At 50.0% G+C, this 17,113-nt stretch overlaps 1 protein-coding gene across 3 annotated transcripts in view; it reads left to right on the top strand.

The window, feature by feature from the left end:
• Positions 1 to 17,113, top strand: part of INPP5D (inositol polyphosphate-5-phosphatase D) — a 122,574-nt gene that overhangs the window by 76,744 nt on the left and 28,717 nt on the right. For 2 of the 3 annotated variants that reach the window (XM_058700907.1, XM_058700913.1), the window contains exons 10-15: positions 6,276 to 6,382; positions 8,550 to 8,652; positions 11,027 to 11,223; positions 11,686 to 11,803; positions 14,965 to 15,061; positions 15,588 to 15,726. In XM_058700907.1, coding sequence (XP_058556890.1) covers positions 6,276 to 6,382; positions 8,550 to 8,652; positions 11,027 to 11,223; positions 11,686 to 11,803; positions 14,965 to 15,061; positions 15,588 to 15,726 — 761 coding nt within the window. The remainder of the gene's footprint in view (positions 1 to 6,275; positions 6,383 to 8,549; positions 8,653 to 11,026; positions 11,224 to 11,685; positions 11,804 to 14,964; positions 15,062 to 15,587; positions 15,727 to 17,113) is intronic. The other variant, XM_058700922.1, reaches the window with a different exon arrangement.

The raw sequence follows: 17,113 nt of genomic DNA, 5'->3' as shown, positions 1-17,113 counted from the left end.
CTTGTCACAAGGATACACATCCTGTGGGGCTGCCACAAGTCTTAAAGAGATCAACTTAGAGTAAGTAGTAGGTGCTCGTGAAAATACCGCGGCTGTTCTAATCATCCTTCCAAGGTAAGGCAGAAGATGGAGAGGGCAAGGTGCAGCAGTGAGGAAAGACCAGGAAAAGAAAGTCCCTAGACACGGGGGTGTCGTGACACAGACACAGACACGGGCTGTCATGGTCATGCAGGGTGGAGGTCACGGTGTTGAGGCAGGGCCAGAGACATGGGGCATATGAGGGTTTGAATAGGATTGGGCTGTGTTGAAAGTGATCCATAGAGCCGTACTTTAGAGCATGCTTCCTTCCCTCTCACCTGTCACAGAGAATGAGTTACAGCTGGAAGGGGTGGACCCAGCTTAAGAAAATGAAGCCTGAGATGAGGGAAGAGGGTGTCACAGTGCCTGACTGCTGTAAAGATCTCGAGTTTCTGGACTTGAGGGTTCTGGGAAGCACTGTTCACCCTTGTCAGTTTAATTCAGTGGACGTTTTTCCTTGGAGTATCTTCCACGGACCAGTCCCGAGTATAGTCCTCCCTCAAAGATGTAGCAGTTTAGAAGGAAAGTTGACTTGTGAGCACGTATTAGAATGTGTGTCAGATGCAAGGTTAGCCTGGAAGGACAATTGATTAGCTCTGTTGTGGGATACATAGGGAGGCTTCATACTACAGATGGCTCTGTCTAGGGCTTTGAAGGATGAATAGGAGTTCACCAAGCATAAGGTAGGAGAGGGCACTAGGACTGAGTGGCATATGTCGGAGCAGGGTGTTAGGGAAATCTCATGTTACTTGTGGCCCCAAGGGGAGGAGCAGTGGGGCATGGGGTCCCAGATGTGGACAGGGCCCTGAATGCCAAAGTAAAAGTTGGAGACGTTCTGTGGAACGGAGAGCACTGATGGATGGGTTGACCTCCTAGAGGGGTGAATATACCCCTTTGTGGGATTATGGGCGGTGTGAGAGTTGCCGTCAGATCAGGGATGGGTGAAAGAGCCAAGCTGGAGAAGAGCGGCCCTGGGAAAACCCAGCTTGTGTCGAGAATGCACTGTTACAGTGGAGGTTAATGAGCCTTTGAAGGAGAAGCATGGATGCCCAGAGCCTGCCGGCCCAGACTGCCTGCGGGCTACACCTACCTGGTCCCTGTCCTCTCAGTCCGTGGAGCCCAGCTCACCCTCTGTTACGGCATCTGTCACATCAGGACACAATTACTTGTTCACAAGTTCCCTCCCCTAAGTGGGCCAAGTCCCTATCTTACACCCTCTGAAATCCTGCACAGGACCAGGTACCCAGCAGGTGCATAGTCAGGGATTGCCAATTGACTGAGGCGCTTGCAATGTTGCTCATAAATTCCCGCCCACCAGAAAAATGTGGTCTCCACAGAGGCCAGGAAGTGGGGCTTTTTTGTTTACTGCTAAATCCCCAGAGTTTACAGCCACACTTCCACAGAGTAAGTGATTGATAAATACATACTGAGTGAATCCCTGAGTGAGTGAATGAACAAATGAGTTCAAGACCATTGCGGTAACACAGTCCATGGGGCCACGTGTTTAGGGACTTGTCTATAACTGGCACTGGAGGCGGGGTGCTTCAGCAGTGAGGAGCTCTGGGTAGACTGGATTCACATACTGTGTCTGCATCCTTGCTCCACAGCTTGATAGTGGCTTGACCTTGAATAGTGGCTTCACCACTCACACTCCGTGTCCATAGCCATGAAACGAATTCCTGTAGGGTCATTGTGAGTTCTGGTGGGATAAGGCATGTCTTCAGCCAGTCCTGGCACAGTTTCCAATCATGGTTCTGTAAAGTGCTGATCATTTGAAGGAAATCTTCGACTGCAGGTGTTGGAGCTTCCTTGCCCTGCTCCAGTCACCATGTTCATGGGTAGCTTTGGCATTGAGCTCTTCTGTGCATAGGAAAAGCCAGTTGCTGTATGAGGAAACCATAATGTATTCACTCACTGAGCAGTTATTAGGTGTCAGGTGCTGGGGATGCAAAGGTGAATAAGCCGGGGTGGGGGTGGGGGTCCTCGTTCTTAGGGAGGTTCCATGCAAGTAAGGGTCGAGGAGAAAATTACCAAGTACACAAATATATAAGCCAGTAAGGCGTCAGGGAGTGATAAGCTCTAGGCTGGGAATGTAAGTAGGACGATAGGACAATGATGGAGGGGTGCCATTTGAGCTGCCACCTGAGTGTCAAGAAGATGCTGGCCATGCAAACACCATGGACAGCGGCCCTTGAGCAGAGTTTCCAAGATGGGAGCAAGCTTGGCGTGTGCGAAGGCTGGAGTGGCTGGAGCACAGATGGTGCAGAGATTGGGCACCTATCCTGGGCTTGGTGAGCCGGGGTATGTTCTAAGGGCAGTGAGCCACTGTTAGGAAATTGGAAGCAAGGGAGTAGTGTGATCCCATTTAAGATGAACTCTGGCTGCTGTGCTAAAAGTAGATTGTGGGAGACAGGAAGACAGACCAATTAGGAGGCCTTGACAGTCACCAGACAGTTGCCATGGTGGTGGCTTGACATGTTGAAAGATGGACGTGGGGAATGTTTTGAAGGTAGAACTGCTCACACCTGCTCATGAGTGGATGTAGAGGGGCAAAGAAGAGAACCACAAAGAGCTTCTGGTTTTATTTAACTAGGTGTGGGGATAAGTGGGCCACATACCAGGCCTAGCAGAGTACTAATCCTGATCGAGCAAGATGTCCCATCTTGGAAACAGCCACACAATCCTGCATATGGTTGTCAAGGAAAACCAGGAGTTTGGAAGGAAGGAGACATGGCCTCATAGTAGCGGATTAGGAAGAGTCTGAGGGTATCCCACTTGGTAGCAGTGGGAGTCACACCATGGGATATTTACGGTGCCGACAAGGCTGATGGGATTTCTTTTTTTTTTTTTTTTTTAATGTTTATTTTTGAGACAGAGAGAGACAGAGCATGAACGGGGGAGGGGCAGAGAGAGAGGGAGACACAGAATCGGAAACAGGCTCCAGGCTCCGAGCCGTCGGCCCAGAGCCCGACGCGGGGCTCGAACCCATGGACCGCAAGATCGTGACCTGAGCTGAAGTCGGACACTTAACCGACTGAGCCACCCAGGCGCCCCAAGGCTGATGGGATTTCTGAGCATACAGGACATCCACGATTTCCCTTGGGTGGGATTTCTGTCAAGATGGCCGTTGAACATACACATTTGTCAGTTCCCTCCTAAAAGCAAAACTCGCGGGGACAAAGAGACCAGGTGAGAAAATGATGGCAACAAAATTCTAAGTGCTGAAAAACAGATGGATAATGATAACCAACTTATAGGAACCAAAACTCAATTTTAAGCATGTAGTAGGAAAAACTGAGACACCTGACTCATACCACAGAACCCACAAAGGGTACAGGAATTGATACTGTGAGGGGCCCCTAGAAGTGGGGGTGAAGGTGAGATTATAAACATCAGGATTGGAAGAAAATCTCTTTTAAAAGAGTTAGACCCACCAGATCTTTCTCCATTCCTCACAGCCTCCCCTCCAGGTCCCCTCACTCATTAGAAGACTGGATGTTAGTTCTCCAGAGAAGGTAAAAGCTGGGGGGACACCAGGCCTGGTAAGGGCCGAGGAACCCACTGGAAACACAGGACTAAATAGCAGTTACTTCTGAATGTTGATCCCACAGCCTTCATCCCTGCCTCGCCCGGATGCTGCCAGCCAGGTCTACACGCTGTGGGCAGGAGGTTGAAAGATTCTTCTCTGGAGCACACGACCAGCCCAGGGGCAAAAATCAAGAGGTTTCCCCATGAGTCAGCCCATGAGACCACCCAGTACAGAAGCCCAGTGTGACTCTGTCACTGTTGGAAGGCACAGCCAAGAATCACCAGACATTGAAGGGAAGCCTGGGATGGGCAGTGAGACTCAAGGCAAAAATAAGCAAAAAGACCAAAAACTTGGAGAGAGCAAATTATGAAGTTTGAAAGAAATTGCACCATGAAACAAGAACAGAGTGCTATTTTAAAAGGAACGTCCAGAGAACAAAGTAGAAGGAGGAAGGAAGAGAGGGGAAGACGATAAGGAAGCGGAAATTAAAACATTACAGCAGAAAGTTTTAAAAATAAAAACAGAATGGAAGGGTAAAATGATAAAGTTGAGGAAGTCTCCCAGAAGTAGAACAAAAGAACAAAGTGAGGGGAAAATAGAAGAGAAGAGCTTATTTAAAATTAGACCAGTCCAAGATGTCCAACACCAAAATAAGTCAGGAAGAGAAAATGGAAACAATGAGAAAAATTCTCAGAGCTGAACACCAGTTTCCAAATTGAAAATGGCCCACAAAGTGCCCAGCATAGCAGAGGAAATTTGTTCCACCTTAAGGCGCACACAGCGTTGGAAATTCTTAACATTCGTGTCAAAGAAAAGATCCTAAAATCTTCAAGGTAAAAGATAGATTACAGACTGTGTCAGGGCTCCCCCCAAGTCTATCTCTGGGTTTAGGGTCTCACTAGGAGAACTTCCAGGACTCAGCATAAAGTCATACAGCTGTGATTTATTACAGTGAAAGGATTCAAAGCAAAATCAGCAAAAGGAAAGGGCACATGGGAAGAATTCCATGGGGAAACCGAGCACAGGCTTCCAGGAGTCCTCTCCCAATACAAGTCACAAAGGGCACGCTTAATTACTCCCCCAGTGAGTTGTGACTATACATGTGAAATGTCGTCTATCAGAGAAGCTCATTAGAAAGTCAGCACTCAGGATTTTTACTGGCGACTGGTCACATAGGCACCCTCTCTGCCTGGCACGTACCCAAATTCTAGACTTCCAGGAGGAAAGCGGATGTTCAGTGTAAACCATACTGTTTTAGAAACAGTTTGGGGATAGTGAGCTGCTCTTATCAGTCAGGAGATGCTGGGACCCTTCCCAAAACCATGTTCCCAGATGCCCTTCAACCACCACCTTGCAAGCATCTTTCCAAGGATGGTGGTCAGGCCTCCCAGGTTAACTCTTCTGCAGACAGGTATATCCAAATGACTTGGAGTTTCTCAGCAGCAGTGCCCAAAACTAGACATGACAGAGCAAGTTCTCCAAAGGGAGAGTCCCGAGGAAAATTATTCTGAAGTGTGAAGGTAGGGTTTTCAGGCATGCCAGGCCTCCAAAAGTTATTACCCATTCCCTTTTCTTGGAAAACTTTTAGAGATGTTGCTCTACCAAAACTTGGGCATAAAGCAAGAAAGAGGAAGACATGATAGCTGAGAAATGGGATCCAGTACAAGAGAGACAAGTGAATGAATTCCTGAATGATGGAGAGGGAAGTTCTAAGGTAATGGCTATGCATTAGGCTTAGAGGTCCCCAGCCCAGAGAAGAGAGGGCCCAGAGGCTCTGGGAGAGGCTTTCCCAGGATGGCAAACCTGTTGAAAGTGTTTAATTACAGGAAAAAGAGAGTTACATAACTAGGAGGGTTAGGACCAATGGAAAAAAAAAACATGGCAATTATTAACTCCAGGAAAAACAAAGTTGTGTAGGAAAAGGAAAGCAGTGGAGGTTTATCTGTCAATAGCCCTTCCATAGTCCTAATAATACACTGAGTACTTACTTGGCCAAAATTACTGGAAGATGAGGAGGGGACTGAAATTACGCATTAGTAGGGGGAGAGGAGTGTGAGAAGGGAGACAGGTTGAAAGAGATCTAAACCTTCATCTTCTGTAGTGGGAAGTCGATATGTAATAGGAAATAGCTAAAACTGAAACACCAAGAAGTAATATAAGCATGTTATTTAGAGACAGTAAAATTCCCAAAGAATCCATTAAGGGAGTTGAACGTGGCTGCCTGTCGGTAGGAGGACATTGGAGGGAGGTGGGGTTGGGGGGATACTAATGTTTGTAAAAAATCTTGTAGAACGATTTGAGTCTTGGTTGTTGATAGAAGTAAACAATTTTAGTTTAGACACAAACTAAAAGCAAAGCAAAAGAAGGAAGGAATGGAGGTAGGAGGAGAGAAAGCAAAGGAGGAACATGAAAAGGTGACAGTTCACACTGTCTCTGCTCTGGCCAGGCTGCCTCTTGCTTGTACAAAGCACCACCCTTCTCAAGCATGAGCCCTTGTCCAGAAGAACAGCCAGGAGCAAAGGGATCTAGGAGATTAGGCATAAATTTGGTGCTCACCTGAGGATGGGAAGTCAGGATTGTTGATGATCAGGTGGCAGAATATAGTGTAGACCCTACATATTGTGTGGTAAGTAGATGAGTGAATAAATTAACTTTCATTTCTCTTAAGTCCTGCAGCTCATCAAGTCTCAGAAGTTTCTGAACAAGTTGGTGATTTTGGTGGAAACTGAGAAGGAGAAGACCTTGCGGAAGGAATATGTTTTTGCTGATTCCAAAGTGAGTGATGACAAACTACTTAGATGGGTCAGGAGGGGAGTGAGGGACATGTGTCTTTTGAGGCTTGCTTGTGCCTGGAAATGTGCACCATTAGCTCACTTGGTTCTCACAGCCCCCTTCCCACCTGGGAAAACCAGTCCCGGGGAGATTGGGACACGTCCCAGGTCTGCTGGGATTTGAACAGCTTGCCCCCGAGGGGGCACGTCCTTGATCACTTGTGCCTCATCCCACCCTGAGCCCCACTGGGAGACCTTTTGTCTTCTCTGGGCTGGACTCAGAAGCCCTCTGGGGCACCTCAGATTTAACTCCAAAAACCAGCCAGCACTCCTTCCGTGTCTGCATTTTGCCCCACTCTGCAGGAGTGAGACGTCCCACCAGGACTGGCTCCTGGAACAGGAGGTGGTGCCGGCTGATGGAAATCCTCAGGGTCTTTGGGCATTGCGGGGGGCCTCTGTGTAGCCAGAGTCCGGCTTCTCTATGATCTGATCCCTCTGCTATGACATGGCAGCCAGGGACTGAAACCCTCCACGTCGGCCTTACTGTTCATCCGTTAATATATGGCTCATGTGAGGCAGGGCGCAAAGCGCTCTAATCACATCAGATTGTTGGCTGACTGTGTGTTAGCACCACGGGAAGACTGAGGGACAAGGGCTCCCAGCTTAGCTTACCAAGTGCCAGGACCTGGCTTCTTTCATGTGCCCCATGGATGAAGTGGCAGGGGTGGGCTGGTGGGAGGCCAGTGGGAGGCCCAAAGGTGCCCAGAGCTGGCTGAGAGGGTGGGAAGAACTCAGAGGCATGACAGCGAAGGGGCGGGGGGGGGGGGGGGGGGGGGAGGTGGAGAGAAAGAACGCGTGGCTGGGCGTCATTCTGCATACGGGGACATAGATCCCAACACCAATTCTGTCCGTTGCTGCAAGCTCAGGATTGAGACACAGCAGTAAACTGAGGCACCAAATTTGGAGCCATTCGTACGTAACTGAGGACAGGATTCCATAATGACAGTCCTCACGACGTCCTTGTGAGCTGGTTTCTTCAGAAGTGATTACCTGGGATTTGCAATTATTAGGTCGAATCGAATGAAATTGCCATCTCTGTAGGTGTGAAACAGGCACATATTGGTAATTTCCTATGGTACAACCTGAAATATGTGTGTGTGTGCTTTTTCAGCCTGCCCTTGACGGCACGCTCTGAGAGAGCTGCGCTGCTTTGTCCCCTGCTGTATACCCAGGTACCCGGGACAACTCAGTGAAGACTATGAAGGAGACTCTGACAGCTTTCATCTGTTCTTTTCTTGTTAGCTTCCTTGATCTAAATTTTCATTCATTAAATACGTAGTCTATTCTCGGGGTGCCTGGGTGGCTCAGTCGGTTAAGCATCTGACTTTGGCTCAACTCACGATCTTGTGGTTTGTGAGTTCGAGCCCCACGTTGGGGCTCTGCTGTCTGTTGTTTCTGCTGTCAGCACAGAACCCGCTCAGGATCCTCTGTGCCCCTCTCTCTGCCCCTTCTCCTGCTGATTCTCTCTCTGTCTCCCTAAATAAAGAAATAAACTGGAAAACAAGCAAATACATAAGTAATCTATTCTCATTGGTGGAAAAATAACAAGTAAGCAAAACATTTAAAATGAAAACACACCTGTGCTACTAGTAGACTTTGGACTCTGTCTTTCTGGATGGTTTTTGTTTGTGTTTTTATAAAAATGCAACAGTGCTATTCATACGGTTTCGTCAACTGACTTTTCCCACCTAACAATATAGTTTGGACATCTATGCTTGTTGAGAAAGTGTTTCTGCACCAAAACTTGTAAACCCTACGGTATTCTGTCTGGCATGTGGATGACTCATAATACGATTATTAATTTGCTTCCTAGGATTGGACACTGAGGTCGTTTCTAATTTTTTCTGTGTTGAAGTGCGCGCTACGGTCCCCGTGACACAGTTGGGTCTTCGCACAGTTCCTGGTGGTTGTTAGAGTCAGGCCCTTGCGGAGGAATGGCGGTCAGAAGCCACTTCCTTAAGACTTTGGACCCACATTTCCAGATTGCTCTCCTGCAAGTTCGTACTGATTTGCGCCCCTGTCAGTTTTCTTGAAGCTGACCAAGCCCTTTGAAAGTGTAATGTGCAGGGAGGTGGAGGCCTTTCTGAGTCTGTCTGCCCTTCCATCCCTAGAAGAGAGAAGGCTTCTGTCAGCTTCTCCAGCAGATGAAGAATAAGCACTCGGAGCAGGCGGAGCCGGACATGATCACCATCTTCATCGGCACCTGGAACATGGGTGGGTCCACATGCCCCCCACCCCCATCCGCTTCCTCCCATCCCCTCCCTCTGGGTTCTGCTTTGCTGCCCCGGGCATCTGCAGACGGGTGGGGGACACCTGTCCTCCTCCCGCCCCCACTCCCCAGCCCATGTACGCAGCCTCCTTTCTAGGGCATTGTGGACTTCTCCCTAGACAATGGATGAGAGAAATGAGCTCTGGGATTCGCATGCCCCAAGAGCAGCCGGGCTGGGTTACCTGGCATGTCTAAGCTGGAAAGTGTTAGGGAAACCGCCTATATGGGTGATGGGGCTCTTGGGCACCTGCCAGCCTTAGGCAGCTCGCCAGGGGGCCTCAGGCCTGGAAGAGAGAACTCCCTTGTCAGATTTACTGAGAGGAAGAGAGAGCTCTGATGCCCAATTGCATTTGAATTTCATATAAACGGCACAGTTTTTTAGTATTGGTGTCTAGGTAGAAATAAATACATACTGAATATATATTATGCTAAATATATACTATATGTATTTATATATGGATACATATTATATGTTAATATATATTATACTGAATATAGGTCGTACCAGGTAGTGGAAGTATTCAGCTAGAAATAAGTACTAAATATGCACCAAATATATAGTTATAACCATGTACTGTATACTTATATATTAATATATATACACCAAATATATAGTTATAACCATGTACTGTATACTTATATATTAATATATATACACTAAATATATCACACTAAATGTATACTAATTACTTAGTGTAAGTATTCAGCTAGAAATAAGTACTAAATATGCACCAAATATATATATATATATATATATATATATATATATATATATATACACACACACACATATATATATATATATGTTTACTAACCATGTACTATATACTTAAATACTAATACATATTTATATACTAAATATATCACACTAAATATAAGTCATACTAATTATTTAGTGTAAGTTTTCAGCTAGAGAAAAACTAAGTAGGTACAGGATGTCTAGTCAATTTTGAATTTTAGTTGAACAGATATTGCCTGGGACAGACTTCCTCTAAAAGTTATCTGTTGTTTATCTGATATTTTAATTTAATTGGGTGTCTCTCCTCCCCGCACTGTCCAGAGCGGAGTCAGCCTCCGCCATCTGACACGGCTAGTAGTCCCCTAGCAGTGTCCTCTGGGAGGAGTAGGGTGAGTGGCAGCCCTTCATGGAGGGACAGGAAGTGATCTGGAAATGAGAACGTAATTTGCTAGTCCTGGACTGTCGGCTGAGTGGAGAGTGGGCTAGTCTTCCAACAGGGAAGTCAGGAGAGCCGCTGACCCTGATTCCACAAGCCACCAGGCCTTCATGCCCAGATTTTTTTCCAGGGCCAGAGTAGCCCTGAAGTAGAACTCTGGCCCATGCCTGGGGACCTTTGTCCTCTTCTGTCCTCTCTAGTATTTCTTGCTGGCTGCCTGATTCTATCAGCTCTCCACTCGGGTTCGTGCATGCGGGTACGCTGTTCCTCTTGTGTTTCCTCTGTGAGCATGGAGGTCTTAGGTTTGGCTGGACGTGGTTAGGCCCATCCTGTTCCCAACTGGAGGGAGTGCCCTTCACACAGAAGACAGTGTGGAAGGAGCTGGCTGGCTGGCTGGCTGGCTGGGTGGGTGGGAGGCTTTCCCCAAGCAGAGACCACCGGCCCCGGGGTCTACAGTCCCACCACGAACCATAGCAGAGAGCAGAATGATGGCAGTCAGGTTACGTCGGTTCTTGGCACTTGTGAGCCAAGAGGGTTATCTCCTTGGGGGAAAAGTTTACTCAATCTTGAAGGGGGTTTCGAGGAGAAATGTCTTTCATCGTTTCTTTATTGAGTTGCTTTGACTCATTTTTTGAAATGAAAATGGAGGAGGTCTCCACACTCTTCCTGTTTCTTTGGCTCTTAGTTTTCAGCCGAGATGTCTCTGTTTTGCAAGGAAGTCCCTGTTGTCTCCCAACCCTGGGCTAAAAGCCCCCATCCCAAACCTGCCAGCCTGCTGGGCTGTCATGGCCAATGGAATGTACATTGCTCAAGGACTGTCTCAGTCACTAAGTTAGCCCCAAAGACTAGGACAGTGTTTGACATCTTGTGCCACTCGTTCAAGGCACCATATGGCATCTTCAGGTACTAGTTCTCATCTTTAAAATTCATGTTATCTTTACAAAGAAACGTTACTGCACTCTGACCCTACCTGACATCCTGGGAACAATTAGTACCTCATCCTCTATCTACAGTACTTTGTTGGGTGACCCAAATGGTTTTCAGTGACTGTGTGAACTTCCTGCCCTGCATACTTCCCCCACCTGTGTTTTGAATTCTCCTGATGTGCCTTTGACTCACTTGGTGTTGGGTTTTGCTGTTGAAGGTAACGCCCCCCCTCCCAAGAAGATCACGTCCTGGTTTCTCTCCAAGGGGCAGGGAAAGACTCGGGATGATTCTGCCGATTACATCCCCCATGACATCTACGTGATCGGCACCCAGGAGGACCCCCTGGGAGAGAAGGAGTGGCTGGAGATACTCAGACACTCCCTGCAAGAAATCACCAGCATGACTTTTAAAACAGTGAGCACCTGGCCAGGGCGCTGGGTGGGACTCAGGGGCAGTGGGCTTTGCGAGGCTGGCCAGGAGCATCTCAGAGGCAAGGGTCGGCTCAGCCTGTCTCCTCTCTCAGTTTCCAAAGATGCCTGAATGTTCCTTGGTCGTTCTCCACCACCACCGCTACCTTCCAGGGCCAGAGAGGGGCACCTGTTCGGAAATTGGGGTCCGTGGGCGTTGCTGCAAATCACTAGCACGTCCCTTCTTCCCTGCCCCTGCTTGTAGGTCACTCTTGCTTCACTGAAATCTTACCAGTCCTGGTTCTTCATCTATGTTGCACCTGCAAGGCATCATTAGGAGGCTTCGTGAAGCTTGGGGGCCCTAGACAGGTTCCCTGCACCTCGGGGGTGAGGGCTGGGTGGGAATCCCTTGCCGGGTGGTCAAGCACCATGCCCGGGCCAAGGGTCACCATGTTGTGCTCCCCTCCAGGTTGCCATCCACACCCTCTGGAATATCCGAATCGTGGTGCTGGCCAAGCCGGAGCATGAGAACCGCATCAGTCACATCTGCACCGACAACGTGAAGACGGGCATCGCCAACACGCTGGGTGAGCAGGGAGGGGCCGCGCTCCCCCGCTGCGTGTCCCCGGCTCCACTCGTGTGCCCATCCCGTCCCCACCAACGGCGACATCCCTGGGTGGAAAACTGAGCCTCACTTCCTGGGATCCCCTCGGTCCCGGGCAGCCGGAATGGTTGGTTCCTCCAGCCTAAGCCCATCTGGGGTCTACCCCAGAGCTGCTGGGGATCTGGCCAAAATGCAGGCTCTGACTTAGCAGGTCTCAGGCGGAGCCTGACATTCTGAGTTTCCAGCCAGCTCCCAAGTGGTGTCACGCTGCTGGCCCCACAGACCCCCACCTTGAGAGTCCAGGACCTAGGACAGGGCTTGATGGACTTGCTGTAAAGGGCCAGATGGCAGATGTTTTAGGCTCTATGGGTCCGTGCTGCTCCTTACCCCTGCAGCCGCGACACAAAAGAAACTGTGGGTAGCACGAACTTGAATGGGAGTAGCTGTGTTCCAGAAAGCTTTGCCTACAGACACAGGTCGGGGCTCAATTTGGCTCACAGGCTTTTAAACAAATTTTTTATTCCTACATTTTTTTGAAATTTTTTTGACGATTTTCATTTTTGAGAGACAGAGAGAGACAGAGCACGAGTGGGGGAGGGGCAGAGAGAGGGAGACACAGAATCCGAAGCAGGTGCCAGGCTCTGAGTGGTCAGTACAGAGCCCAACGCAGGACTCCAGTCCACAAACCGTGACATCATGACCTGAGCTGAAGACGGACGCTTAACCGACTGAGCCATCCAGGCACCCCTGCCCACGGGCTTTATGTTGTCAACCCCTGGTGTAGTTCTAGAAGGACTCAGGTTGGATGTGGAAATGCTGGTTTTAGCGGTGAGCCTGTGGGGACCCGTCAGGGCACCTCAGAGAATTGAATTAAGAGCCGGGGACTTCAGGAGTGTGTTTGTGAGTGTGAGTCTTCGTGTGGGTGTGTATGTGAGTACTGTGAGTATGTAAAGGTGTGAGTCTGTGTGTGTCTATATGTACGAGTCTACCTGTGCAAGTCTGAGTACGTGTGTGTGAGTGTACATGCGGGTCTATATGTGTAAGTCTGTGCTTGAGTGTGCGTGCAAGTCTGCGTGTTCGAGTCCGTGTGAGTCTGTGTGTGTGAGTGCTCACGCAGGTCTGTTCACAAGTGCACGTGTGAGTCTGTCGGTGAGTGTGTGTGGGCTGGTGCACCCACGCGGGCCGTGGGTGGAGTTGAGGGCAAGGCTAGTGGTTTCTGGTGGTTGGAGTCAGGGACAGGACAGAGTCCCAGAGACAACAGGATGTTGAGAGCTCTCTCGGCTTTTCTGCTGACAAACCGCAAGCTGCCCGTGTCCACACCCACTTGCCCCCTTCCTTCCTGTCTCCGTAGCTGCCCTGTCAAAGCCCACGCCCTTCTGCTGCCCAGGAACCTGTCTTTCCTTGCTGCATCCTGCCTGGGCTGCCCGTCTCCCTTCCCCGGCCCCTTCCCAACAACACGTAAGGTGCTCGGACCCCCTGCTACAAGATAAAACCACACCTCAGCCAGACCTCGCCTCCGGCTGCTGCCCCCAGCTCTCATTCATCACTACAGAGCTGACACCGTGTCCCCCAGTGCGGTGCTATGCGCTGGGCAAGTGACCACGCAGATAGCAGCCTGCTTGCATGGATAGACAGACAGTAAGATGGTTTCTAGGAGTAAGCGTGCACAGGGCAAGGTGCACAGGGCAGTGAGGCCCCAGTTCTACTTGAGATGGGGGTGGGTCCAGGGGTCTCTCTGAGAAGGACTCAAGTCCCGGGGGTAAGGAAGGATCAGTATGGGTAGTGTTCACACAGCAGGAAAAGTGAAGCAAAGGCCCTGAGGCCCCGGGGCCGCAGCTCTAGTGGATGTCGGGGGGCGAGGCCAGAGAGGGAGGTATGAGGTCTGGGCAGAGTCCGAGTTTCGTGGCCATTAGCGGGTAGCTTGGAGGCCAAGGCGTTCCTATGCACCAGCTCCTCCCTTCCTCCCCCAACCCTGGGGCTGGCCTCTACTCTCTCTACTGCTCCCCTCAAATGGCTCCCAGCCATGGTTAACATGGGGCAGAGCTCGGGGAATGCTGGTTGGCTAATGCTGGTGGACGTTACCTTAGAAGAACTAAGGCCTTTTTGAGAACGTACATGTTCATGGCCAAGAGCTAACTGCTTTATGAGTATTATCCCATTTAAGATAAATGCCCTGTGGGGACAAGGACTGACAAGATGCTGGAGGCTACAGTGACATTTCTTAACCTGTCCCTAGCACAATGGCAGGAAAGTGATGAGCAGGGATTTAAGCCCAGGCCACATTGCAGGATGGGGAGAAAGCTGGAAAGAGAGGCTCCCTGGGGGGCAGGGGAGCTGGGGCACCCATCGTGGCCAGGGCAGACCCTGGTCCAGAGGAGGCAGGGCGCAGGATCTCTGAGGTTCTTCAACTTGGGCTCCAGCCAGCGCTGTCCAGCCCAGTCAGAAGGTGAGCTGTATAGGTTGTTATGAATTTGCTAGGAGCCACATTCAAGAAAGTAAAAGGAAACTGGTGAAGTTGGTTTTAGTTAGCATTTTATCAAACCTCATTCACTCAAAATATTACCATTTCTGGGCACCTGGGTGGCTCAGTCGGTTATGTGTCCGACTCTCAGTTTCGGCTCAGGTCATGATCTCTGGGCTTCATGGGTTCGAGCCCCTTATCGGGTTCTGCATTGGCAGCATGGAGCCTGCTTGGGATTCTCTCTCTCTCCCTCTTTCTCTGCCCCTCCCCAACTTGGCTGTCTCTCTCAAAATAAATAAATAAACTTAAAAATATATATATTACCATTTCCATAGATAGTCAATATGAAAATTAGTAATTATTTTATATTTTTCTTTTTTTTAATTCTTTTTTAAGTTTTATTTATTTGAGAGAGGGAAAGAGAGAGAGAACAAGTGGGTGAGAAGCAGAGAGGAGGAGAGACAGAATCCCAAGCAGGGTCTGCACCACCAGCACAGAGCCCGACGCGGGGCTCGAACTCACAGACCGTGAGATCGTGACCTGAGCCGACGTCGGACGCTTAACCGACTGAGCCACCCAGGCGCCCCTCTCCCTCTTTATTAAGAACATCGCTTCACCTTGATTTCCCGCCACTTGGTAAACTTGCCTGTGTGACTGACTTCTTCCCTCTCCCCTCCCTTTAGGGAACAAGGGAGCCGTGGGGGTGTCGTTTATGTTCAACGGAACCTCCTTGGGCTTTGTTAACAGCCATTTGACTTCTGGAAGCGAAAAGAAACTCAGGTAATGGAGCTCCTTTCCCGGGCGGTCCAGGCAGACCTCACATCCCTAAACACCAGAACTACTGTTCAGCCCTCGGCTTTTCCCGTAACTGTGGCACAGGAGTGACCTCTCGTGTGGGTGAATTTTGTCGGGAGGATGGAACACACATTTGCTTATGTCATTCATCTGATAGATGCCTCAATCCCGCTCCATTTCTAAAGGGAAAAACCTCATCCGGGCATCCTTACAGATCAAAGCCCATGTGGCTCATTTGGCCCAGGCACAAAGACAGCTCTTTAGAATAATCATGATTCCAGTTCCCTGCTAAATGGATGCTCCGGGAGGCCCCCTGCCATGTGTTCCCATTTCTGCCTGAAAGGCCCTTTGCATCTTGGCTGTGCCCCACCTGCACGTGCAGGTGGTTCATTGCAGCAGGGGCCGGAGAGTTAAGGCTCCGTCCCCCCAAGCTCCCTCTGATTTCCTGCTGCAGTGGTGACATAAGGGGCCAACGGCCTCATGCTACATGGCTGCTTTTTCACTTAAATAGGCGAAACCAAAACTATATGAACATTCTCCGGTTTCTGGCTCTGGGAGACAAAAAACTGAGTCCTTTTAACATCACTCACCGCTTTACACACCTCTTCTGGCTTGGTGATCTGAACTACCGTGTGGACCTTCCCACCTGGGTAAGGAGCTGCCCACCTGGGGAAAGAACTGTCCACCTGGGGAAGGGGCCACCCGCCTGGGAAGGAGCTGCCCATCTGGGGAAGGAGTGGTTCACCTGGGGAAAGGGCCATCCACCTGGGGAAGGAGCTGCCCACCTGGGGCTGGGGCTGGGGCTGGGGCTGGGGCTGGGGCTTCATGGGACAGAGAGGCTCCCTTGAGTTAGCTGAGGGCATGGGGCCATGGAGGCACAGACTGAGCTGGGCCAAGGCAACTACTCCCCTTCTGGGACTCAACACTGTTCTGCTGTTCTGTCTTGGAACCCCTGCCTTTCTTTACACTTTACCTCTGCTCACACTTAGTTCCCACACAACTGTCCCAGCCGTTCTGGTCCTCCAGTGGCTCGGCCCAGATCTCCAGGAACTGTTAAGGTCTGAGGAGACCAGCACAATTTTCTGCCTAGATGTTGGTCACTGGCCAGCTAAGGAAGAAGTTACTTACGTTGGATGCCCAGGCACGGTCCACTGAGCAGTGGTCAGAAGGGCCACCTAACACAGACATGCCTCGCTCGCTCAGGCAGAGCAAAGTGTTCTCTGGGAAGGTGGGGGGTGCAGGCCTGGGTGCAGAGCTGTGCAGTGTGCCCAGAGACCTTGGTTACAGCTTGAACGTCCCTGCCAGGGATGGAGAACCTTCATACCACATCCTGTGAGGGCAGAAGCTGAGAGGCAAGAACCCTGGGGCACCAACAGGCTAAGAAATAGCCTGGAGTCAGTTTCTGACCAGTGGCAGTTGGGATTGAGCCCAGACCTTCTCACTCCTCTTCCCCCGTGTTTCCCCAAGCATCTCGCCTCTCCCTCTTGCTGCCCCAGCGGCTCGGCAGAGACAGGAGGAACTGAGGGTCTGTTTATGCCCCTTACGTCCCCACCACTCCCTCCCTCGTGGCAGATGGGAGAGGACTAGGCAGGAACCCCACAGATTTCCTCACCGGGAGGTCTGCCAAGGGCATTCTCCAGAGCAGAGGTAACAGTCTGGGGAGAAAGGACGGCTGGGTTCCATCCCACTGATGCCGCGCTGACTCTTGGGAGTCCTGATGCCCACAGATTCAGGGGCTGGGGTTTCAACTCCTTCCACGGCCTCACAGCAAGCTGCCTCGGTTCCCATAGACAGCAAGGGAAACATACCTACCTGCTAATGAAGTGTTAACAAAAAGAATACTAAAAGTCCGTGTGAAAAAGTGAAATGTCCCTCTACAAATTTGGAACGGCCAAAGCTTGTATTATCAGGTTGACAGTTAACTACTTTTGTAGAGTTTTCCTTATAAAACAGTTGAGTGCCAGGGGCACCTGGGTGGCTCAGTCGGTTAAGTGTCTGACTCTTGATTTCAACTCAGATCATGATCTCGCGGTTCGT

This window comes from Neofelis nebulosa, chromosome 2 (assembly GCF_028018385.1).
Source record: "Neofelis nebulosa isolate mNeoNeb1 chromosome 2, mNeoNeb1.pri, whole genome shotgun sequence".
Lineage (NCBI taxonomy): Eukaryota > Metazoa > Chordata > Mammalia > Carnivora > Felidae > Neofelis > Neofelis nebulosa.
This window is presented reverse-complemented; position numbering and strand designations above follow the sequence as displayed.